The 24,020-nt window shown below is 60.9% G+C and overlaps 1 protein-coding gene across 6 annotated transcripts in view; it reads right to left on the bottom strand.

The window, feature by feature from the left end:
- Positions 1-24,020, bottom strand: part of Gse1 (Gse1 coiled-coil protein) — a 278,367-nt gene that overhangs the window by 173,776 nt on the left and 80,571 nt on the right. For all 6 annotated transcript variants that reach the window (XM_023705263.1, XM_023705260.1, XM_023705265.1 and 3 more), the window contains exon 2: positions 13,909-14,089. In XM_023705263.1, coding sequence (XP_023561031.1) covers positions 13,909-14,089 — 181 coding nt within the window. The remainder of the gene's footprint in view (positions 1-13,908; positions 14,090-24,020) is intronic.

The following is a 24,020-nucleotide window of genomic DNA, read 5'->3' as shown; positions in this document are numbered from 1 at the left end:
AGGTGGCGGGCGGGTGCCCAAGCCCCTGCTGCCCCCTGGTGGTGAGCAGGGCCACCTGCCTGCAGGGTGACATGAAACCTTGTACCAGGCCTGGAGGGTGGGGGTGGGGGCTAGGGGACAGGCAGGAGACTGCAAACAGGATTCCAGACTGACCCAGAGCCTCAAAGGAGACCAGAGCCCTGCAACCATGCAGACATGGGTTTCTTCTCTTGTAGACTATGGATAACTCAAAGCAAGAGAAAGAATATTCTAGAAGGTTCCAGACCTCCTCAGTTGGGGAGAGGAGGCTCTTTGAAAACATAGGCCAACAAGACCACCTGCAGCTTCTTCAACTGTGACAGAGTTCATATGAAAGGCAGGGCTGGGGTGCAGCTCAGTTGTGTGTGGGGTGCTCACCTGGCATGTGTGAGGCCCTGGGGTCTGTCCCCAGCAACGAAAACAAAACAAAATGAAAACGAAAACCCTGCCTATAATACCAGTACTTGAGAGGCTGAGGCAGGAGGACTACTGTGACTTCAAGGCCACCCTGGGCTACATAATGAGTTTGAGGCCAGCTTGGGCTATACAGTGAGATTATGTCAAAAACAAACGAACTGGGTGATGGAGAGTGGCTCCCAGTCACCAGGCTCCTGCCCCTGAGGTCACAGCTGCTCCCCTAGGCACAGCAGGTGACATGCTCTAGTACAGGGTCCAGAGGCTGGGGATGTCCCCACATCCCCACCTGTCAGTCAGACCCGGGACACGCATTGACTGGGAAAAGTTGAATTTAAAGCACGTTGCTGGGGAGAGAAGAGGAAGTTCTAAAGCACGAGAGAAAAACTAAGGCTGCGTGACCTGCACATACTGACTGCCCCGGTGACGAGGCCGTCACACACTTTGATCACAGACTTGTAAAAATAAAACTGACCCAGAGCCTGAAAGAAAGAAAGAAAAAAAGGGGAAGACCTAGAACTAAAAGCCAACCAGTCCAGAATTCTACATTTAGAATAAATATCCAGAAATGAAACTGAATTAAAGGTATTTTCAGGTTAAATGGATAAAGGCATGCATTACAAGGGTGTGGAGCCGGTGTCAAGGACAAGACAGCCATGTGGAGACACAGAGCCCTAGTGCTGTGGCCACAGCCAGGAGTGTGGGGACCAAAGCCTTTGGGACCTCAGTGGGATACCAGTCCCCAGAAAGCAGCCCGGTGTCCCTTTGCCTCCCTGTGCCCCTTTGCCTCCCTGTGCCTCAGTTTCCTGAGGTGACAGAAGGGAGAGAAGCGCTTGCTCTAGGGGCGCTGTGCTGCTCTGTCACTAACCGCCTTTCTGGGCTCCTGGCTGCAGCACCTGCAGTCTGCTGGGACTTGGGGTGCCTGGGAGGAAGCGCTTGGCCATCAGCTCCCTGTGGAGACAAGCCGGGCTTGTCGCGCTGCCGGCATCCTGCGTCTCCAAGCTCCATTAGGCGGCTGCAGGGTCACAGCGCTCGCACCGGCACGACCTTTGTTCAGGAGGCTGAGTGGCTGACAGGGGAGCAGCTGCCCAGGCACCCCAGGTGACCGCGGGACACAGAGAGGCAGGCCAGCGGAGGGCGCTGGCGGCAGTCCTCAGCCCCACGGTGCAGCACAGTCAGTCAGGGCAGGGAAGCCGGGGGCTGCAGCGCCAATGAAATCCGAGCAGATGGAAGGACAGACACCTCCTGGAGCACCTCCCAGCGAGTCAGGCCCACAGCTGGAGCCTAAGCTGTGGCCCGCGCAGGGGACACGCCGTCCTCCGCAGGCTGTGCCTGGCCCTGCCTGCCCAGACAGCAAAGCAGGCTCCCCTATTTATTGAGCCCCTGCTGCATGCCAGCTGCTGCTCCAGGTCCTGGGACGGGGCGGGTGTGAGGAGCGCGAGCCTGCGGGGTCAGTGCAGCCCCTAGGACTGTGGCCAGTGCTTTCTCTTCCCTGTCCCTCTCTGGCTTCCAGGTTCGCCCGGGGTGAAGCAGGCTAAAGGGCCCCACTCCACGGGTCCTGGGGACACAGGGTGGTCTCAGAGCTGGAGCCTGGGCCTCACTGCAGTGTGGCTGCTTGCGGGTGATGCCCGTCTCTGGGCAGAGAGGACCCGATGGGCCAGAAGAGGCACAGGCATGAAGCCTTGCTGGGATTACTTTATTCACATCCGAGGCAAGCCTGGGAGGCTTGGCTGGCCAGGGCCCGCAGCTACTCCCCACGCATACAGTCTCTAGGGACAAATGATGCCTAGGAGGATGGAGGAGACAGCAAGTCCCGCCCCTGGAAAGGCCCTAGACATCCAGGCCAGCCCCTCCTGCACGCAGAGTGGATGCGGAGGTGCTGCACACCCCTGCCTGGCATGAGCCACACCCAGCCACAGGCTACAGAGGATGTTAGGTGGCCTCTGCTGGCCCTGGGAGTTACCCTGCCCCCCTTTTGGATCAGAGGGAGGCTACCTGTGGCCCTGCCTGGAGGTGACCCTTTAGCCACGTTGTCCTCCAAGCCCTAATTCAGCCACAGCCAGTGGTGGAGTTGGGCCAGGGAGAGGGGAGACATGGGCTGAGCCACCTAACCCAGACACCTAATCCCTGCCAGTGCCCACACCGCCCAAGCTCCCCTCCCTCCCTGTCCCACCAACGCCCTCTCTCCTTCCATTCTTGCCGCAGGCAGCATCGATCCATCAGGCACCTGCCACGTCTACGGGGCTCCGAGAACCCACAGTAGCTGCGGCGACGGATGAGCTCTCATGAGGCTGAAGGTAGGAGGTCAGAAGAGAGAAGTAGTCAGGGAACAAGGTGACCTGGGCCCTCAGTGGAGAGGAAGAGCCGGATTCCACGGAGGACGGTGCAATCCAACGGAAACCCAGGTCAGGCCTCGCTGAGATTAGAGCGTCAGGGCAGCTCCGGCCACACAGGGGTGTGGAACAAGTAGCCTAGGCTGGGGGACAGCGGGTGCCAGCCCTGGAAGGACCCAGGGGATAGACGACTGGGCCTGTGCCCAGCATGTGGCGGGTGCAGGGCAGCAAGAGCAGATTCTGGGTCCCCCAGGACCTTCCAGGCACCTCCTCGCACCAGGCCCTCCCTGCAGACTCCGGTACTGGCAACAGCCTCTGTGAGACCACTCAGGCCAAGGGTGGATGCTCACGAAAGAGGCGTCTCTGCAGGACTCACAGCCCTCACCCGGGACAGAGCCGTGCCTCAGGACACCAGAAGAGGAAAGACATGCCGCCGCCAGCGCCAGCGCCAGGCCCTGAGTGGCTCTGGCTTCCCACGGCCTGGGCTGGGCACTGGCTCATCTCACCCCAAGGCTGCGGAGGCAGGCAGGCACAGGAGAGGCTGCCGTGCGGCCTGCACGCCTGGGGTCTGGGCTTAGGGACCTGGGCAGCCCCTCAGGGGAATCGCGAGGGCTGCTCCACCTCCAGCCTGCTTGGCCACCCCACTGAGTCAGGCACAGGAAGGGTCTGTGGTGGCGTGTCTGCACAGGGCCGAGTGCTCCAAGCCGGGGTCTGCTTCACACTGACCTGGTGACACGGTGCTGCCTGCTCTGGGTGTGTCCTTGGGGATGGGCTGCCCCTGCCCACCCTGCAGGGCTGAGCAGCCTAGAGACCTCTACTCCAGGCCAGGACTGTGGCGGCCCCATCTGGAGCCCAGCCATCCTGGCCAGGGTCACCTGAAGTCATCCTTAACGCTCCGCTCCCTGTCTGCTGGCTCCGGAGGGAGTGATCTATGACCCCATTACCGCATGGCCGTGAAGGGTAGAGGATGGATTACCAGCTGCCTCGCAGGCGCGGGGCGGCCCAGAGCCTTGCAGGTGAAAAATGGACTCTATCAGAGCCTGGGTCTCGTTACCATCCATCACCGCCCTTGACCCTGGGGGCTGTAGCACCTGCCTGGAGCATGACTTTGGTCACCCCCTCCAGGGTCCAACTCAGCCTCACCTGGGGACCCCAAGGAGGAGCCATCTGCCAGGTAGTGGCCTTGACTCTGGGTGACTGGGACTTCCCATCTGGGCGTCGCAGAGCACAATCATCGCAGGGCACCAGGCAGCCTGGAAGGGACAGTGCCTGCCACTCAGTTCTACTTCCTGTCTCCCAATCCTCTAGGAAGCTACAGCCCCAAACACCTGCCAGGTCATCCTCCCCTGAGGCAATGCTCTGTGTGAGGGGTAGGGGTGGCGGTTCAAAGCATTCTGTGGAGAGAGGGCTTGTCCCTCAGCTGGGGAGCAGCTCCTCCTGGCAGGCAACAGAGCTAGGACCAGGCTTGCTGGGGCCCTGAAGCTGGAAGCCGGAGCTCACCCCCCATGCTGCCAGCACATCCCACCCTGGGGACCCATAGGTTTCTGGGTTCCCCCTCCACTGATCCTGTCCCTGCAGGCGGCCTGGCTTGATCAGGCAACTAGAGCTGGGCAGGGTTCCCACAGGGCCAGGCTATGGGCATCCAGAACCCCGCCCCTGCCTGGCATGAGTTCACACTCCTCCTGTGGGCAGAGCTGCCACCTGCGCGAGCCTCAGCTTGTATAAAAGGAAAGCAAGAGCTGGGCAGGGACAGAGGAAGTCTCAGGAAAGTGGCCAGGCCCAGTGCAGCCCACGCTTTGCCAGGAGACCCTGGACTGGCACGCTTGTTGGTTCCATGTTAGAGGGGGCACAGGGTCTCAGGGAGGGTGAGGCGGGGTTCGCAGCCTCACGGTCAGGCCACAGGGAGGCAGCCCCTCTCCAGACAAGGCCATTCCACTGGTCCTCTGGGGCCTGGCCTCAGCCAGGGGAGGCTGGTGTGCAGCCCTGTGCCTGGGACCCCGTCCCTTGAGCCAGTCCTGTCTGCAGAGAGGCGGCCTGCTGCTGCCCCCTCCCAGGCCTGAGGCCAAGGGACACACAGAAGGATCTGCCCCCATGGTGGGGAGGCCACCAAGGACCCAAGCCCTCGGGGACAGCCCGGAGGCCAGTGGGGCAGCAGGGACATGCCCTTTCCCGCCTTGGGCTCCTCTGCTGAGGGCTACCAAGTCTTTCTACCTGGTGGGCATCCTCTGGCCTTTGGTGGCCCCAACAGCACACCCTCTCCACCTGATGGGCTGGTCACACGCAGTGGGGATGTGGCAGCACGCACCTCCCGGGATCCTTAGGCCTTGATCCCTCCCATGAGGGCAGGGTTGGCAGAGGAGTCAGGGACAGCAGGAGCACAGGGTATGAGTGACATGTACTCCGTGTGTGTCCACGTGCGCCTGCAGTATGCGTGTATGAGTACAATGTGTGTGATGTGCACTGCAGGCACCATGCATGCATGTGTGCATGTGTGCACATGCGTGTGTGAGTGCCACGTGCCCTGCGTGGGCAGGAGTATGTGTGGCTTCGTGGGTGGGTGCTATGCACAGGAAAGTGTGCGCCGGCCTGTAGTGTGGGCTGGGGTCCATGGTGTGCACACCTGTGTCGGGTGTGTGTCAGGGTGTGTGCATGTGTGTGGGTACGTGTCTGCACTGAGAACTGGTGTGATGCCGTGGTGTGTGTGTGTGTGTGTGTGTGTGTGTGTGTGTGTGTGTGTCTGTCCCCCTGTCCCGGGGCCTGGTGCGGACGGGGACTGTCCCTGCCCCACAGTGGTCAGCTGTGGGTAGAGGAAGTGCCAGGCCGCCAAGATAAGGCTGGGGCAGAGCAGTGGGTAGGAGCACACACAGGAGATAAGCAGCCTGCCCGGGACGCAGCCCAGAGATAAATAATGTTTCCCAGAGCCACCGCCAGAGCCAGGGCCAGGGCCGCATGATGGATGTGTCAGGCCCGGCCTGCGTGCAGACGGCAGCAGGCCTGAGGAGCTGGCGGTGGCAAGCCTGCACTGCCCCTCCTGCTCCCGTCCTGGGCCCGTGCTCTGGGGCACCAGCGTGCAGCCTCGTACAGCAGGGAGTGTCAGCCGCGAGCTGCGCTGTGCAGACCGAGGGCCACGCACAGACGCCCAGCTCACACTCGCTTAGCATCTGGGCCCTGCCACCTCACAAAGTGGTCACTGTCCCCAAGGCCAGGCTGAACTGCCCACCATAACACTGAATTAGCAACCTGACCAGTGTGGCCAGCAGGTCACAGCGCCACCTCCAGGAAGCCCCCCCTGTCCACCTTGGCACTGCTGTGCCCTGGTGTAGGACCCCTGCCCACCCAGCTGGCCAAGATAACCTCAGAGAACAAGACCTCTACTGCCGCTGCCACTGAGGCCTGGGCAAGGGGTCGTACACATCACCATTTCCCAGCCAGGCTGGTCTTTAGGGCAGTGCTTTTGTTGTTGCTGGATTCAAACCCTCAGCCTCATGAGCCTTGGAAAATGCGTACCACTGAGTCACCTCAATCCTGTCACCTGCTGCCCATCACAACACTGGGACTGTCCATGGATTTAGCAAACAGACCCTTGGCCCCTGCACATGGCAGCTCTGGGGCTTCTGTCCTGGCTCTGCCCAAGGCAGCCTGGCACAGACAGATGGCAGAGGTGCCAGTGGGTAGGGGTGGCCTGCCTGGGCCCCCCCCAACAGTCTCTTCCCGGCAGCCTGCTGTTGTGGTGCCATAGGGGGGAAGTGGTGGTCTCCCAGCCCTCGAGGGCAGCTATGGAAGCAGAGCCGCCTCCCCCAGGGGGCTTCAGGCAGCTGTGGGCAGATGCAGAGCCTGGATCCCAGCCAGTGTGGACGTGCCTGACCCGGTCCTGGTGGGCAAGAGATCCGTCACCAGCACATGTGCTACCACCCCCACTGCCCAGAGAAACCAGCAGATGTCCTTCCTGGGGACAGAGATTATGGCTGGGTGCCAGGGCCTGGCTTCCCCACACCACAGGGAGTAGGGGCACAGGCTGCCCTGGGAGCAGGGACACAAGCCCAGCCCCAGCCTACCAGGGTCTCCCGGCGCCACAGGAATGAGGACCCGGTCTCCACCAGGAGCCATGGCTGAGTTGTTTAATCTGCTACAACCTAACACCCGCTGTCATTACCTCTGTTCCTGATGAGGAAGGGGAGGCACAGAGAGGCTAGGCTGAGGTCATGCAGCTGGAAGAGGTTTCAGAGGCGTTTCTTCCCCCAGGTTCTCTGAGGGGCCAGGAGCTCCCACCTCTGTCCCTGGGTTAAGATTTTTATTCTCAGCAAGCAGGCCAGGGGACAAAGGAGAGATGAGGGCACACCTGAGCCCCCGAGGCTCTGCGCATGGCCCCTGGCCATTCTGCATGGGAGGGATACCCAGAGAGGCCCACAGACTTGCCTCTGTCCTCAAGGGACAGAGCTGCCTCCTACAGCCCCAGCCCCTACACCACCGACGGCCACCAGGGGCGCCCCGCGGCCCAGGGACACACACAGCCCCTTGCCAACATTCCAGGCTCTGGATCAAAGGCAACCAGAGTGCCAAGCCCGAAAGCCAAAACGTGGGCTGGTGCCAGGCACTGCATACGGCCCAGCTCCCGCCAGACGCTCCGGTCCAGGTCCAGGATGTGCGCTGCACGACCTGCTCGACAGCAGGGCAGGCCCGGAAGCCAGGCGGGAGCGGTAGCCCAGGGAGGGCGGTGTGTGGGGTGTGCAGACCGAGCTGTGTGGCCCAAGGCGCAGCCTTTCCCTGCTTCCTGTGTTCCGTCTCCCCACCTCCTCCCCACACAGCAGGACCTCCACTCACACCCGGGCATTGGCACCTGCGGCTTGGCCGGGCCTGGTGCCCGGGGCGACAGCCCCCCTCCACTTCTGGGCTCGCGTCCAGCTCCCAGCCGCCGCAGTGACAGCCGCCTCCCACGGCTGTGAGAACAGAGCCAGGGCTGTTCACGTGTCCAAGGCCAGGACCACACGCCTGGCGGCCGGGAGGGGCTGGCACCCACACTCCAGGACACGGCCCTGTCTGTGCCAAAAGCTGCCATCAGGGTCTGGGGGTGGCTGAGCCACCTGGATGGACCCCAGCCTTACCCATAATCTCGGGAAGGAATGAGCTAGGGCTCTGGTGACAGCAGTCACACGGGGCCAGGGTCCCCAACCTGGCCCTGCTGCTTCTAATGGCCCATACCTTACAGATGGGGTCACTGAGGCTGGTCCCTGGCCTTGGTCAGCCCACCTCCCTGTGCTCTGCTTCTGGAGCCCAGGTGGTCAGGGTCGCAAAGGCAGGGCAAGGACCTGGGAAGGGCTGCTGCCTCCAGGTGGGCCTGAGCAGTGTCTGGACCTGCCCCAGGTGGCATGAGCAGGCCTGGTGACGAGGCCTCCACACCTAAGCTGGAAGGGCTGTGGTGGGCAGGCTGCGTCAGAGCTGCCCCCAGCTGCGGCCGCCCTCTGCCCCCAAACTCGGCTGAGTACCGTGTGAGCTCACCCAGCAGAGGCCCCGCCCCGAGGCCTGAGAGTAGGATGTGCTCTGGGGGCTGCGGAAGCTGCAAGGTCACGGGCAGCACGGTCAGCAGTGACAGTGGCGGGGAGGCTGGGACCCTGCAGGAGGCTGTGTCCTGGCCCCAAAGGGTCCTGAGGGCGTGGCGTGGCCTGGGGACGCTGCCCCACTGTTCCCCCCTTCCCGCCCCGCATGTTGCCCAGGACAGCCCCCCACCAGAGCCAGCTGTCTGCTGCCCTCCTGCCCCGTGTCACAGAGTCCCACCCTGTCTCCCATGGAGGGCCAGGCTGAGGCTATGCAGAGCCTGGAGCAGATCTGGGTCTAGGGCCCTTGGTCCCCTGCTCACCAGCCACCTGCTGCTTCTAGAAATGCGAGGAGGAGGACAGGAAGAGGGGCACCAGGTCGGCTGCGGAGCAGGTGACCGGTATAGGAGGGTACAGGGGCCCTGGGGCCCAGCCGTCCCCATTCCTAGGGGTGGCACGCCTTCCCTCCCTGCCAGTTTGTTTTCCTCCTTTCCTGTTGTACTGAACCCAATGGTCTTCGCACTGAGCTGCCTTCCCAGCCCTACGTTGCCAGAACATGGGGTTCTCCTGCCTCAGCCTCCCAGAGTACCAGAAGGACAGGTGTGCAGCTCAGGCCTGGCTACAGCCGGTGTTCCAGGAAGCATGCAGGGTGAGTGGGCCCTTCTCACGAGACCTTGTGGTGCCCTGCAGGGAACAGCCAGGCCACTTTGTGTGTGCTCCCCAGTGGGTGGGGCTCAGCTCAGCTCTGGGGGATACAGGGCCGGAAATCCGATGGAGTCCACAGGAAGCAAGCAGGGAGGGGACTGCACTGACAGAGGGTGAGGGCTGCTCCCTTCCCCCTGCTCAGGCCCAGCGCCTGGCTCAAGTGCTGCCCAGTCCCGACAGCGCTCGATGCCCACTTTGCTGTCCTGCTCCACCTCCGCCCACTTGGAGACAGATGGGCTGACCTGGGGACACGACGCACCCCAGGGTGGCCCCACCAGCTCCCTGTCCCTGCGTTGGGCAGGCCCTGTCTGGTCTCAGCTGTGAGCCCCCACCAGGATGACAGGACCCCAAGCCTTAGCTGTGGGCGTTTGGTCTGCCTGGGCAGAGGCTGCACCGCAGCAGCAGAGCCACAGGCCGGTGGACCCTGGGGCAGGGTCCACCCAGGGGGCACGGCAGAGTCCTGGGGGGCATTCCCAGCAAAGCACCTGCCCTTGTGGTACAGAGCTGGCGCTCAGTGAACGACCGTCTCAGCATGCCTCCCAGCCCACCAATTCTTGGTCCTATGCAAGGAATACCACGTCCCCTGGTGGGGCCACACAAGTCCAGCCCAGCCACCGTGGCCAATGTGGCAGGTCAATTCATGGCCCCCAAAGGGTGTCCATGCCAACCCCTGGGGCTGTGACTGACTGGCGACAACCAGCGCACCTATTCCATACACTTGGTTAACCCCAACAGGCACTAGGAGGAGCATCCTGGATTGGCGAGGGAGGGGCCACCAGGTCCTCAGCGGACAGAAGCAGGGGCAGCAGGATGCACAGAGAGGGACCATGAGGTGAGGGCGAGGCCTCCGGGACCTGGCCGAGTCACGTGAGCCCAGGGAGATGCCGGAGGATCCTGAGCCCTGGACCGTGTGAGAAGACATTCCACTTGGGGCCATTCATTCACAGTGACATGTAACGGTAGCCACAGGGGGAGGGTAATCAAGAACATACACACACATACACAGTCAGTGCTCAATAAAGACCCCTCTGTTGGACCCTAAGGACGCACAGCCTTCCCCAGAGCCTTGCGAGTCTGCAGGTGACCTCCAAGTTCCTTGACCCCATCCTGACTGTGCCAGGAGCCCCAGGGGAGAAGGGGATTCTGGGATGCAGTCCCCCAGTGGCATCTCAGGGGCTGTAAAGTTTTGGGGGGACCACCACCCCTCCAAAGCTCAGCATGGCCTCAGGATTCCGGGCACCAACACTGCCCAGCCTAACCAGAGAGAAGGAAGCTTCTGCATGGAGCAAGGAAGCCTTGCCCAGAACATGATACTCAGCCGGGACACCCCGAAAGGCTGGCCTGCACTCCCAGGCACCTCACTTCCTCTTGACCTTGCCCTCCCGGACCAGCACCAGACGACTTAAAAGCTCAGCTCATGCAAATGCTTGCCGAGCGCCTTCCATGTGCAGTATGCCACGCGCTGGAGAGAGGAAGAGGCCACCAAGCCACGACAGCATGCTAGGGTGGTGGCCCCAGGGCCTTTGCACTCGTGCCTCCTCAGCTGCAGCTTACCTGAGCTGCTCCCCAGCCCGTAGCCTGGAGCACAGCCCTCTCCGTACCTGCCCGGCCTGCGTGCCTGGCTCCTAAAGGAGGGCTGCAGGGTGGCCGTGATCTGTCTGTGTCCCGGTGCCCCAGTGCCCCGAGGGCCTCCAGCACACAGTAGGTGCTCAGTGTGTCGGTGAACATGGCACACATGGCTGGCAGTGTAGAAGTGGAGACAGATGTGCACACGGGCAATGGGAACTGACTGGGTGTGGAGACGCAGCTGGAGAGAATCCCAGTCTTGAAATGGGACTGCCCGGGCAGGCCGTGATGAGTGCCATGTGGGCACAGCGAGAAGCTGGCAAGTTCCACTCCTTAGGCCAGAGAAACCCACAGCGGTGCCCAGTGGTGACTCACCAGGCCGCCCACTGCTGGGGTCTGGTGCTGGGGTACAGTGAGGTGGTGAATGACCTCACAGCACAGGCCTCGGAGGGCTGCCCTGTGCCCAGTGCTGCCTGGTGCTGCCCGGCAAGCCTCTGTCACCCACCTGCTTGGCAGAAACCCGGCTCTGGGTGACAAACCCCAATCACATGATGGCAGGTAGCCTCCCCCGGGCCATCAGAACCACCCTGAAGTCAGCGCTTGGGTTGTAGCTTCTCTAGCTGCTCGAGGTAAACGCTTTTCTTTTGAATTTCACAGACATCTGCCTTAGTGGCCTCCGTGGTACCCTGGCCTGGCTGCTGCTGCCCACAGGCTGCCAAGGGGCTCTGAGGGGAGAGAAAACAGCTGCCAGGGTGAAGCTGACCAGACATGAGCGGAGAAAGGGACTGAGGGGTGGCAGCCCAGGAGACATGGTGCTGTGCACAGCAGGGCTGCGCAAGCACCGAGTACACAGCAAGGACTGCACGAGGCCCAGCCAAGTCCCCCAGGGAACTCCACCACGCAGGCCCTGCCTCGGCCTGGCCCGGTGGCCCAACTAAGGGAGATGAAAGCCAGGACCCAGAAGGCCCTCAGGAGCTGGGGGTCAGGGCGCCCCTCACGCACACCAGGCCCTGCTCCAAGACTAGCTCCAGACTCCAAAGACTGCCAGGCCCTCCACCCTCCTGTTCTGTGGGGGAGGGGGCCCTGAGGCATGTGGCAGTCCCAGGAGCTCAGGGACACATAATCCACTGGCAGGGGGTGGGGCTGAGCCCAGTGGAGCGGGGGCCCACACACAGAGGGTGCCCCTGGTGGCAGCGCTGTACCAGCAGGCAGTGTCTATGAGGTGAGGGTAGGGAGACTCCAGCAGGCAGGCTGAAGAGAGTGACTGGGGGCTCTGGAGGGTGATAGTGCCTGTGAGCACGGGAGCCGCCCCACAGCTGGGGACAGTCAGAAAGGCCACATGAGGTGTGAACAACAGGGATGGGGTGCTGAGGGATGGCCTGGGGCTCACGGAGCCACGGCCGGGCTCCCTGAGTGCGGCCATCCATCCATCCATCCATCCATCCTCGGCCTGGCCATCTACCTCAAATGCATGCTCCCCAGCGGGCCCAAATTCTACCAGCTCTGTTAGTAATGGCTTATGCCCACCCAAAAAGCAGCCACATGGCTTAGAAAGGACCTCCAGGGCCCACGTGGCACGATTCCAGGGTGCCACCCAGCGACAACACGGCAGCGCCTCACCCTGTGGCCAAACACAGAACACATCTGCCAAGACAACCAGAACGGCACATTGGAATTGTTTAGCGTGCAACCTATACAGCTGTGCGTGGCTGCTGTCAGGGCCCCCTCGGTGCTTGGCCCGCCGCACTGCCACAACCCACAACCGCAGCAGGACTTCATTTCTACCACGCCTGTTCTGCGGCTGGAGCAGCTGAGCCCCTCACCCCTCCGCTGGGGATTTCCTCTCAGGCCAAGGGCCCTGCCTTGTCTATCAGAAGATTGCAGCTCAGGGTCGCTGTGACCTTCACAGGACAGAAAGAGACGGCCCCAGGGTCCTGACAGGCGGCGACGCAGCCTCCCTCAGTGGCTGACTCATCTCAGGGAACTCCAACAGCAGGTGCAGGGTCACACTGTCCGCTCAGCGAGCGCCTGACTGGGCACCCAAAGCCCACACCTGAGGGCACCCAGAGTCTCACACAGAAACGCAGCCACCCAAGCTGCACCCACACCTGCTGCTGCCCACACTCAACACCTGGGGGGACCAAGGTCGGAGGTCAGAGGTCAGAGCTGTGCAGCCAGTCCCCACTGCTGCCACCTGCTGCTGAATCCTGCCCCATCTGGTGCGTCTCTTGTGTTTGTGTGCTCGTGTCCAAGTCTGTCCTGGTCCTGTGGCCAGGTGCACACCATGTGTGTGGGTCTTGCGGGCTGTGTGTGTGCACATGTGCATCTGTGTATGCATGTGCGTGTGCCCATCAGCATCTGTCTGTGCATAGGTGTGCCTGACCACCCGCCCCTCCCCCACTGTGCTCCCTCCACCAGGCAGCTGGCAAAGCGCAGCTGGGCCCAGAGGCTGTGCCATCCTGTCGACTGAGAGGTAGCAGGTGTATAATAAGCCATTTGTCACTGCCATGTTTCTGAGCCACCCAGGGGTCCTGATGTGAATGTACTCCTCGGGGCTGCTGGGAGCTGGCCCCACACAGGCTCAGCCAGATGGGCACAGCTGGCAGGCATGGGCAGAGAGCCCCAGGGCCTCCCTAGGTGTCAGCTCCCCACTCTTGGGTCCCTACACTGCAGCCCAGGGAGGAGGTGGGTCACAGCCAATGGAGAGCAGCTCAGGAACTTGAGAATAACAGGCCGGCCCCATAGGTCTCCAAACAGAGTCCTGACTGGGAACAGAAAGGTCTCCTCTGCCTCCTGAACTGAGTTGGGGATATCTGGGCTCAGAGAATTGGGGACTATGAAGGGACACGGTGTCCACCATAGGCCAAAGTCCAGCCAGGGGTCAGCAGGGACCCCACACCATGGGAAAGGCTCAGAGTCCATGCCAGCTGTGGACCAGGGGCAGCAGCACAGCCAGGGGCATCAGGGAGCACAACATGAGCACAGGCACCAGCGCTGAGCGCCGGACAGGTGTGACTGTGGTCAGTGCCCGCACATGGCCTGCTTCCCAGCCCAGCCAAGGGACACAGCCCCAAAATGTGCCCATGGGCCCAGCCACCTCTGACAGCCTTGAGAAGAGTGGACAGATGGAGAACGCAGGGGAAGTGGTCCGCAAGCACATAGTCAGAGCCACACATGAGCGCAGGACACCAAGGACCCAGATGCTGAGCAAACCAGTCCAGCACCCCAGGAAAATGTGAATAAAAACCCGACTCCAGTCAGGCAGACATGGCAACCAGAACGCACGGACCCAGCTCTGAGAGACTGCCTGCGCCGCAAGGCAGTCCTGTCCCAGCGTGTACCTGTGCCCAGGAGGTCCTGTCTGTCTCCATCGTGGTTCGGCTGGCTTTGCACTGGCTGTAGCTCCGGTGCTGTCCTAGGGCCCCTGGGCAGGCTGGTGGTGGCAGCAGACCCCTGACGTGGCTCAGGCTCCTGAGCAGGAGGGGGGACAGCACCCAATACCTCCAGAGAGCTGGAAGTGACCTGCAAGCACAGAGATGGACATGTGAGCTGGGGCCACACTTGGCAGAAGGTGTGGTGGCAGGGGCCATCTTCCAAGGGTGCCAATCCCAAGGCCTGGCCTCTGGGGTCAGGATCCAGCACAGCTAGCAAATGTCCCTGGTGAGGCTGCTGTGCATGGGACAGCCATGGGTCCATGTGCAACTGCACAGTCTCGGACCAAGCAAGGTGCTAGGGCCCAGCAGCACTCTTGTGCAGAGAGTTGCCAGACCCTGGCACTGGGCTTGGTGAACTGGGACGGTCCCTGGGCCATCTCAGTGACACCCAGTGAGCCAAGGGACACTTCTCACTGAGTGCCCTAGGGTGTGGGGTCTTGGGACTGCTATGACCAGCTGCCCAGCTGAGGCCAACCTGGCGGAGTGAGGAACACTGCTGACACAGAGGTGGGCACTCCCAGGAGGCCTCTGCACATGGCTGCTGTGCCCCTGCTAGCGCATGTGACCTGGGGTGCGACTAGGCCCCTGTATCATGGGGCCCAAGGGGGCACAGATGCCGCATGAGCCCAGGGCACCAGGCAGTTTGGGCCTTGTCAGAGTGGTGCAAAGCTCCCCACCAGCCCCCACCACACGGGGCCCTTGGGAGGGACTCAGGCCCACAGGGAGGCTGCCTCCCGCAGCCAGCCCTCCTTGTATGCGACCAGCCAGGCTTCGGCCCACCCTGCAGGGGTCACCTGCCTGTCCCTACCTGCTGTATTTGTTAAACTTAGGATCAAGTCTACTTGACACCACCCCCTCTCCTGCTGAGCGCTGCCGTGGGCTTAGGGCATCGTCACTCAACCCACGGCGCTGCCCCTGCTGCTCATCTCCAGAGCCCCCGTCACCTGGGCCAAGCGCTGTCGGCGCAAAGACACCACATCCCAGCCCTGGTCACTGCCTCCTGCACTCCATTGTGAAGGGCAACACCCGCGTCTTTCCCCTCTTGGAGGCCAGGAGAGAGAGGCTCTGAGGTGGCGGGGGGAAGCTGAGGTGCAGGCGGGGTCAGCCCGGACCCTGCTGCAGGAGCCGCTTGGCTGAGCCCTGCATGCATTTGAGGGCTGGACCCGTCCTGGTCATGGGTCATGGGGCCAGGCAGGGGTGGTGGTGACAGTGGTCTTCGTGGTTAGGAGTGAGTGACAGGGTCGGCGCGGCTGTCAAAAGGCAGCTTTATGTTGATCCAGTCTTTTTTTTTTTTTTTCAGAGATTAGTGCTATAAACCCAAGCACCTACATCGCCAAGTTCCTTAGGCGACCACAGGCTCCACCAGCCCCCAAGCAGAGACGCATAAATTCACCGCTGTTTCCTGGAATGCTTTAATTTATGGGATCCATATGGTGACACGGTCCAGACCACATCCCGCAAATCCCGCTGGAGTGCCGCGGCCGGCTGATGAGAGGGGGCAGGGCTCCAGGCGGGCGGGCTCGCGGCTACTGGCTTGCTCCTTCATTCATTCACTCTTCCACCCGAGACCCAGGTGGGCCCATCCACACGGCAGGCCTCTGGAGCCCCCGCACAAATGGGACCCACCCTGTGAGGACTCAGCTTCTTCACAGCCCCGTCCAGAGTCCTCTGGGAGATTCTACCCAGTGATGCTGAAGCAAACCAGGCTGTCACCGGGTCCGTGGTGGGCACAGGATCACTGGTCCAGCCAGTCTGGTGACAGCAGGGGCTCGAACAAGGCCTTGGAGATGGCTGGAGGGGCAGGGCAGGTCGTGAAACACCAGCCCAGGCCTCCATGTCCTCTTCCCCTTCCTGGAGGGGAGTTGAGGGTCTCCTTGTGGGGTGGAGGTGGCAGCTGCGCACAGGCTGTGGGCATGCGGGCAGAAGTGAGGGCAGGAGGTGGAAGACCACTGGGAGGAGCAGGTGCAGAGCAGGAGATGTGGCTCCCCAGGGTGGGGCAACATGGGCGTGCTTCCCAGAGCTGGGGTTAGCTGGGGCCTCAGGGAAATGGGGTAGGAACGAACGGACAGGGGCGCCTTCTTGGGGTGGGCCCAGCCTGAGCAGGACACCAGCACAAGCAGCTCTGTTCTGCAGACACGTGGCAGGCCTGCCGCAGCAAAGGCGTGGTACAGCAGTGCTTAAATGTCTTAGATAAATACAGAAAAATGCACTGCACGAGCACTCTCAAAGTCCTTCCCCTCACGGCGAACACACTCATCCCATCGTTCCTGCTCCTTTCTGAAGCCTCTCTGGAGTCCTTGTTCATGAGTGTCTTTAGCTGTTCTATTTGGCTGCTTCAATGTTTTGAATGAATTAAAAACATTTACTTTTCACTGTCATTTTGATTTTGGGAAGAGTCAGAAATCCAACAATGACAGATCTGGTAAACCACATAGACGAGGCACCCCCTGGCGGCAGTCACTGTATTTTTTTTTCACACTTCATGAAGAAACTCAGGTAAGAGCAGCCCAGAGCTGCCGCAGAGGCAGCCAGGGTACAGGATGGGCATGCTGTGTGCAGAGCGGGGGAGGGTTCTGAGGGAGACTGGGGACAGCACCTCACTGTAATGAACTTTATTTGGAGACCCACTGTATGTTACAATGACCCCATCTGCTGCTGTGACCAGGAGGGCTGGGGTTCAGCATGCGCCTCCCTCAGAGCTTGGCAAAGGCGGGAATGCTGCTCCTGCAGGCTGGAGGACAAAAGCAAGGGCTAGTACTGGCAGAGGGGCAGCTGCAGGGAGAGGAGCCCTGCTCAGAGACAGGAGGTGCACACGGCAGGGGACCCTATCTTGCCAGGTCCGATTTTGCAAGAAGCAGCATCAACAATGGGGTATGTGTAGCTTGCACAAAGCCCTGGGTTTGATCCGCAGCACTGAAAAAACAACAAAAAATCAGCAGCTGAGCACTCACTTTTTTAAAGAACACATTTGGTGCAGGGTCTCATTACGCAGCTCAGACTTAGTGATCCTCCTGTTTTCAGCCTCCCCAGAGCTGGGATTACAGGCATGTACCACCACACCCGGTCTCAGTAGGTGGCTCAGCCCACCCAGGGGTGGGGCTGGTGCTGGTGCCGGCATGGTATGTGGTGCTGGGGATGGAACCCCACTCCCTGCGCTTGCCTAAGCAGGTGCTTAGTCTGCTGAGCTAGCTCACTGGCCCCCTGATGAACTTCAGAGAAGCTCGAGTCCTCACCTTGAGCATCCCTTCCTGGCTCCGGAGTGGAGGCTGGGGCACTGCTTGGCCTCATGGGGAAGCCTGTCACATTGGCTTTCCTGGTGGGAGCTCGGCTTTCCTCACTGTTGTTGCTGAGAGCTCCGGTGCTTACCTTGAGCGTCACTTCCTGGCTCCAGTGCAGACCCCGCGGCCTGCGAGCGCAGATCCTCCATCCCGCTGGCACAGACTTTCTAGCTTCCACCGCTGACCTTTGGGCCTTCCCGGCACAGATCCGTGAAACAGGCCTGCATGAGGCTTTGTTGTGGGCTCGGGGCTCCAGCTGACTCGGGGGAGGCCTCACTATCAGCTCTAGATTTCCAGCTGGACTCAGGCAGGACATCAGGATCCAGGTCCTCAGCTGGATTTCTTAGTGTTTATGTGTGTGGACAGATTTCCTGCATTTCATATTAATGATTCTTGAGTAATTCATTATGAAATACTATTATAAAATGTGTCCTGTATTATATTGTTTGCCTTGCAAGAACACCAAACTACGACACCCTGTCTCAAAATAAAAAATAGAAGGGCTGAGGTGCACTGGGGCACTTGCCTCACAGTGCCCAGAACTGGGTTCCAGTGCTTGTACTGCGAAAGAAGAGGCAGAGTTCAAATGCGGCTGCTGAGCACTGGGAGGTCAGGAGCAGAGGCAGCAGCTGTCTGAGCTCCAGCATGGGCTGTCACAAGCTGCCAGTGGGGACCTCACCAGCCTGGGTGCTCTAGGAGAGCACTCGGCCTGGGTACAAGCATCCCTGGGCACCACTGTCTGCCAAGCCACAGGTATCTGAGATAGACCAGGTGCTGGCCCTGTCGCCTGCCGTCAGGAGAGAAGGCAGTTCGTGCAGGGAGCCTGGTGCATACGGGTGGGCGGGATGGGTTTCAGGGGCATGCACAGCTGTGTGGGTAGAGGTGCTTGCTAAACACCATGTGGATGGTGCCTACAACGGCTCTCAGCAGAGACAGGAAGAGGCACAAAGCTGCCCTCTCCCTCCCACAGCCAGATTTACAGCAGCTGCTGCCTACTAAAACATACACCCTTGAGCCATGCCAGCCACAGTGCCCGAGATCCACCAGTGTCAAGTGCTATCTGTCTCCATGGGTGCTGCTACACCTGGGCCCGAGACATGCACTGCCAATGTCGCCTCCGCTGGGTCCCTGGAGATCAGCCTCACTGAGCCCCACAAAGGGCCTACACAGACCTGGCTCTGAGCCAGGCAGCTTTATTAGAGAGCAGGGAAGAACAGAGGGGGACACTTTCCAAGTTCTTCACAATGAAAGGCGACTTGCAGCTACCCAAAGGAGGTCCTACACTTGGTCCCATCGAGAAAAGCTGACTCCAGGGAGACCTGGGTGGGCTGGGGTCTGCATTCCACTCCCAAGAGGAAACAAATGTGTATGTACATGCACGCACAAATGGGTGTCATCAGGGTCATTGTTAGAGCTGGTGTCTAGAGGCCCCCAAGCCTCAGGGGTCACAGGCAGGGCTTTCCGGAGGTGGCTGGCTCTAGGCTGTGTGCTGCTGGGATCAAGGCTGTGGCCCTGGCGCTGACTGTGGTTCGAGGAAGGCTGCCCCACCCGGGAGGGGGTGCCGGGGCGGCCTGGACACAGGGAGGGCTGCCGCGTGCTGCTCGCTGCTCCAGGGCTTTGCTGCCTTCCTGCCTGCCCTCCGCAGCTGCTTCTCCTCCACGAAGCCTCTGCCACACCGCCCCGCCTTGGAGCCAGCTGATGCTGGACTGGACCGTCCACACACCGTGAGCCTAAGTAGGCCTTTCCTTTAACTTTGGGAGTTGGGTATTTTGTCTCAGCAACCAGAAAAGTAACTAAGAGAGGCATATTTCATTTCTCTAATTATTAGTCCATGGGGCCCCCAGGCCTGGAAACTCCTGGTCTATTTTTTAAATTATTTATTTATTTATTTGGTACAGGGTCTCGCTACACAGCCCGGACTCGTAGTGATCCTCCTGTCTCTGCCTCCCCAGCGCTGGGAGTATAGGCCTTACAGCACCATGCCCGGTTTTGGTAGCTGCACAGCATGCCCAGGGTTCCGAAGCCGGCAGGGCAGGCAGTACTGGGGATGGAAACTAGGTCCTTGCACTTGACAGGCAGGTGCTGAGACCACTGAGCTATCTCCCCAACCCCTCCTGCCCCCCCTTTTTTTAATTTAGTACAAGATCTCACTACATAGATCGGACTTATAGTGATTCTCCTGTTTTCAGCCTCCCAAGTGCTGGGATTGCAGGTGCACGCCACCACGCCCAGTCTCAGTTGCTGTCTCAGCCCTGGGATTACAGGCCTGTGCAGCACGCCCAGTCTCAGTTGCTGTCTCAGCCCTGGGATTACAGGCCTGCGCAGCACGCCCAGTCTCAGTTGCTGTCTCAGCCCTGGGATTACAGGCCTGCGCAGCACGCCCAGTCTCAGTTGCTGTCTCGGCCCTGGGATTACAGGCCTGCGCACCACGCCCAGTCTCCCTGGTCTACTCTTTAAGTTGTATTACCATTTCATGTCCTGTCCGAAGCATGTGTCTACACTGTTGCTGTTTTCCTTCCGCACCCGTGGGGCTCACACCCAGAGGGGCTTCACGCCTTGCAGTCCCACACCGTCCAGGGCAGGGACAGAGCTGTGCACCCTCACGTCAGTCCAGTCCGGGTCCCCCCAGCAGCCCTCGTCTCCCCTCCACCCCGCTCCGCCCACCTGGTTGCAACCGTCTCTGGGAGGCCACGGTGCCGGCCTCCCACGCAGCCTCAGCCTTGTTTCCTCTCAGTCTGCCTGTGACACAGCAGGAGAGCCACATCTGGCTAACACACACTTCTGTTCGAGGACCCCCAGGAGCCTGTCAGGCAAGGTCCGCTGTCCCCTGCCCCCAGAGGCTGCGTCACGGTCCTAGCCAGATGCCATCTCCCAGCGTCCCCTGCGCTGGGTCCTACTGGGGACCTCAGCAGACTGCCTGCATCTTCTCACCCTTGTTTCCCCTTCAGCATGGGGGTGGTTCAGTGCCACCTCTACATCAGGCAGTGGGAGGGGAGCAGGGAGCAGGTGGCCCTCGGGGGTGCTCTGGAGGGCACGGGGAAAGGAGAGGCTGACAGGCGTCCCAGCCTTGCTCACACACAGAGGGGCTGCCGAGGTGCTCCGTGCCTGGCCTGGGCATCCTCTTCTAGGGCCAGCTCCTGCTAGCTCCCCTCCAGACTGCAGTCCCCACAGCCCCTCCAGGCAGGACCAGCTCCCCAGGAAGTCGGCCCTGTGGTCCTGAGTGCTGCTTTCTGGTAATCTGACCCGGGGTTGGGCAGGCCCAACTGCTCACCTGGTCATCATGACCAGCCCACCTGATGTCCCCTCTGGAGAGGAGGAAACGGAGGCAGAGGAGCCACATCAACTGCCCAAGGTCACTCAGCCAGTCAAGGTCAAAGCGAGGAGTCTATGCCACTACGCCATCTCTGTCAGGCCCTTGGTCCCCAAACCACGCCTGTCACACAGTAGGTGCTCACTACAGGCCTCAGGGGTAAGCAGCCATGAAGCCGGGCCGTAGCGTCAGACTCGGCTTCACGCAGCCGGTGGCTGGTGCTGAGGCAGTCTTGCTGACAGTCGCAGCCGAATGACCCCCAGAACAAAGTCAGGAAGAGCAGACAGAGCCCCCGCTACTAGGAGGTCAGGCACCTCTGTGGGCAGGAAGGGGGCTGGGAAGGAAGCCAGCGTGGTGGTGAGAAAAGAGCTGCCTGCCTCCCTCCTGGCTGCCTGGGGCTAGCAGGGCACAGCGCAGGGCCAGCTGCCAGTGAGGGAGAGAGAGGGACACAGGCTCCCATCCTGAGTGGCCTTGGCCCACACCGCAGCCCCTACAGAGCTTTTGGGACCTGCCCTGGCTTTCAGGTGGCACAAGAGACACTGAAGCCCAGGCCTCACAGCCTGATGGGCCCATGACAGCAAGCAGAGGACTCCAAAGACAGCAGCGGGGAGCCACATGGCCTCAAGTGGCTCGACAGCAGCTGCCGAGCACAGGGTCCCCGATAAGCAGCCTGCTAAAGGGTTATTCCACGTGCGGTGCGGCCGGGCATAATTGGAAAGTTATTAGATATGGAATACACATGGCACCCAGCAAACGAGCAATCAGAGACTAATTAGGCACACGGCACACAGCCGATCACGAGGGAGACGTGGCTGCCACATCTGTGACAGCAATTAGGGGCGCGCCGGCTGCAGTGCTCCCGGCTGGGGGCTGCAGCTGGGGGCCTCACCCCCACTCTCCAGGGCTGTGAGAGGGTGGTGCCAGAAGGCCCAGCCCTACGGGTAGCAGAGCCCCAGTGGACACAGGCCCAGGACCTCGGATGGTGCTATCTTCGGGGAAGCACGCTAAGCTGTGCAGCCAAGCGCACCTGCAGCTTGGCAGTGGCTCTTTGGGAGAGGATGGCGACCAACCTCCCTGGATGCCCTCCAGCAGGCACAGGGTGCCCAGTGTCTCCCAAGGGCAGTAGCCAAGGCTGCGGACAGGAAGAGGCCCCAGAGAGAACCAGGGCCCGGCCCCAGGTCTGCTAGGGACCTCGCTTTCCCTCCTGGGCCACACAATGCTCTCTCTGGCCTCAGAAAGTCTCCACTGTGTCTGGGCTCATAGCCTGACCCTTCAGCCGCACCCCGGCCACCCACCTATGTCCCTTGGAGCTCCTTCACCAAACCCTGCCCCTCCAACATTCTGCCAGGAGTCCTGTGTCCTGGCTGGGCCCAGCTCTTCACCCATCCACCCACATGCCCGCGCACTTGTCCACCGTCCTCCTGTCTACCTATCTGCCACCTTTTTGTCCACTCATCCACTGGATTCCCCACCCACCCACCTGTCTGTCCACCTATCTATATGTCTGTCCACCTATCCACCTACCTGTCCACCTGTTTACCCACTCATCCACCTGTCTGTCCACCATCCATCCATCAGTCCTTCCAATGGTTCCCCAATCCAGCAAGTACTTATTGGGCACCGCCTGTTAGGCACTATGGCTGGGCTATAGCTGCAAATAAAATAGTTAAAAATCCCTGTCTTTATCCCATGTCAGATGCTGAACCAGCCACCAAAACCAGGTGTGGTGGTGCAGGATATAATCCCACCACTGGGGAGGCTGAGACAGGAGGATCACTATGAGTCTGAGTTGTGTAGCAAGACCCTGTGCCCATTAATTAATTAATTAAGTTTTAAAAATCCCTGCCCTTAGTTGGGAGCAGAGCTGCAAGTGAACCGTGGCACTCAGGAGGCTGAGGCAGGAGGGTCACAGAGTGGAGGCCGGCCTGGGCAACTTTGCGAGCCCTGTTTCAAAATTTAAAACTTCTAAAAATGCTTGAGGATAGAGCTTAGTGAAGGAAAATGGCTGGGTTCAGCCCCCAGGACTGCAAAAGGAGAGAAAAGAATCTCCCCACTTTAGGAGCTGAGCGGGCCACAGCAGAGGTCTTCTGAAAGGAGCAAGGGTTCGTGTAGCAGCCTCAGTTGGTTGGTGAAAACCACTGCACAGACAGCAGGGCAGCAGCGGCAAGGTCACCCGTGAGACCTGGAGGAGGCCGTGTGACCCGGGAGGTGTCCCAGGCAGAGGGAAGCAAGCACCACGCCCTGGGTGGGCCCCGTTTGCACACTTCTGCCTCAGAGGCAGCTGCCAGAACACACAGCCTGGCGCCAGCATTCGTCTTCACCGGCCCCCACCAAAGCCACTGGGATGAGACACAAGTGAAGACGCGGGTGTGCTCCGGAACGCTGCTTTTGGACACTGAAATCTGAATCTGTGTCCTCTTCACAAGTGGCAGCACACGGTCCTTCCTGTATGGTTATCCCTGTTATCATCACTGTTATTACCGCTGCAATCAATGAATTGTAAACACTGTTCTCAGTTCTGCGGACTCGGCCCGCTGGCCGCTTGGCCTGAGCCCTGCTCTGGAGGCAGCCGGAAGCCCAGGAAATGGGGGACGGCGGGTGGCGGTACAGCCCAGGCCCCAGCCCTGCCACGCATGCCTTGGGGAGGATGAGCCCCTGTGCAACCCTGGGTAGGCTGGGGGCCTGCCTGAGGGGCAGCTGAGCCAGACATGGACGGAAGTTGGGCTGCAGAAGCCGCAGCAGCTACCATCCACCCCCATCTGTGACACATCCTGAGGGACTGTAAGACAGCCCTGGACACCTTGGTTCATTGTCCTCTGCCCCCCACATCCACCTGCCAGGTTGGGAGGGGGTGAGTCCATCCTCAGGGACTGTGGGCCTGCAGGCAGGGGCTCCACCTCTCCTGGTGGCCTCCTGGGAGGCTGACAGGGTGACAAAGTGACAGTGGGTGCATGGGCTGTGGTGTGAGTGGAGGCAGGCTTGCATGTCCAGCCCCAGGCTGCTGGTCACCTGCCACCGGCCGGCCCTGTCCTGGCTCTCAGAAGGACCGGTGCCACCCTGCCAGATGCCAGAGCATGGCTGCTTCTCACCCTGGGCCACAGCCACTGCGGCCCAGGCTCCTGTGGCTTCGGGGTGGAAGCGGCCTGGGCTCCATTTTCTGGCTACCCGAGACGCCCCCAGGTCCTTGCCCTAAATGTCCCTGCCCCTGGGTGCTGGCCCGGCGTACCCCATCCAGTCCTACCCCAGACCCAGGAGTGACTGCTGTGCCCCGACACAGTGTGTGGAGCAGTGTGGGTGGCCCAGGGATGGTCAGCACAGATGCCCCAGCTCTGTTTTATGTTTTCAGAGCAGTCAGGGGCCAGGGGAGGGAGCGATTCTGGGGGACTCAACCTCAAAGGAAGCCAAGGGAGGACCCGGCCACGCTGGAGTCT

The sequence above is a fragment of the Octodon degus genome, unplaced genomic scaffold (genome assembly GCF_000260255.1).
Source record: "Octodon degus isolate 3935 unplaced genomic scaffold, OctDeg1.0 scaffold00215, whole genome shotgun sequence".
NCBI lineage: Eukaryota > Metazoa > Chordata > Mammalia > Rodentia > Octodontidae > Octodon > Octodon degus.
This window is presented reverse-complemented; position numbering and strand designations above follow the sequence as displayed.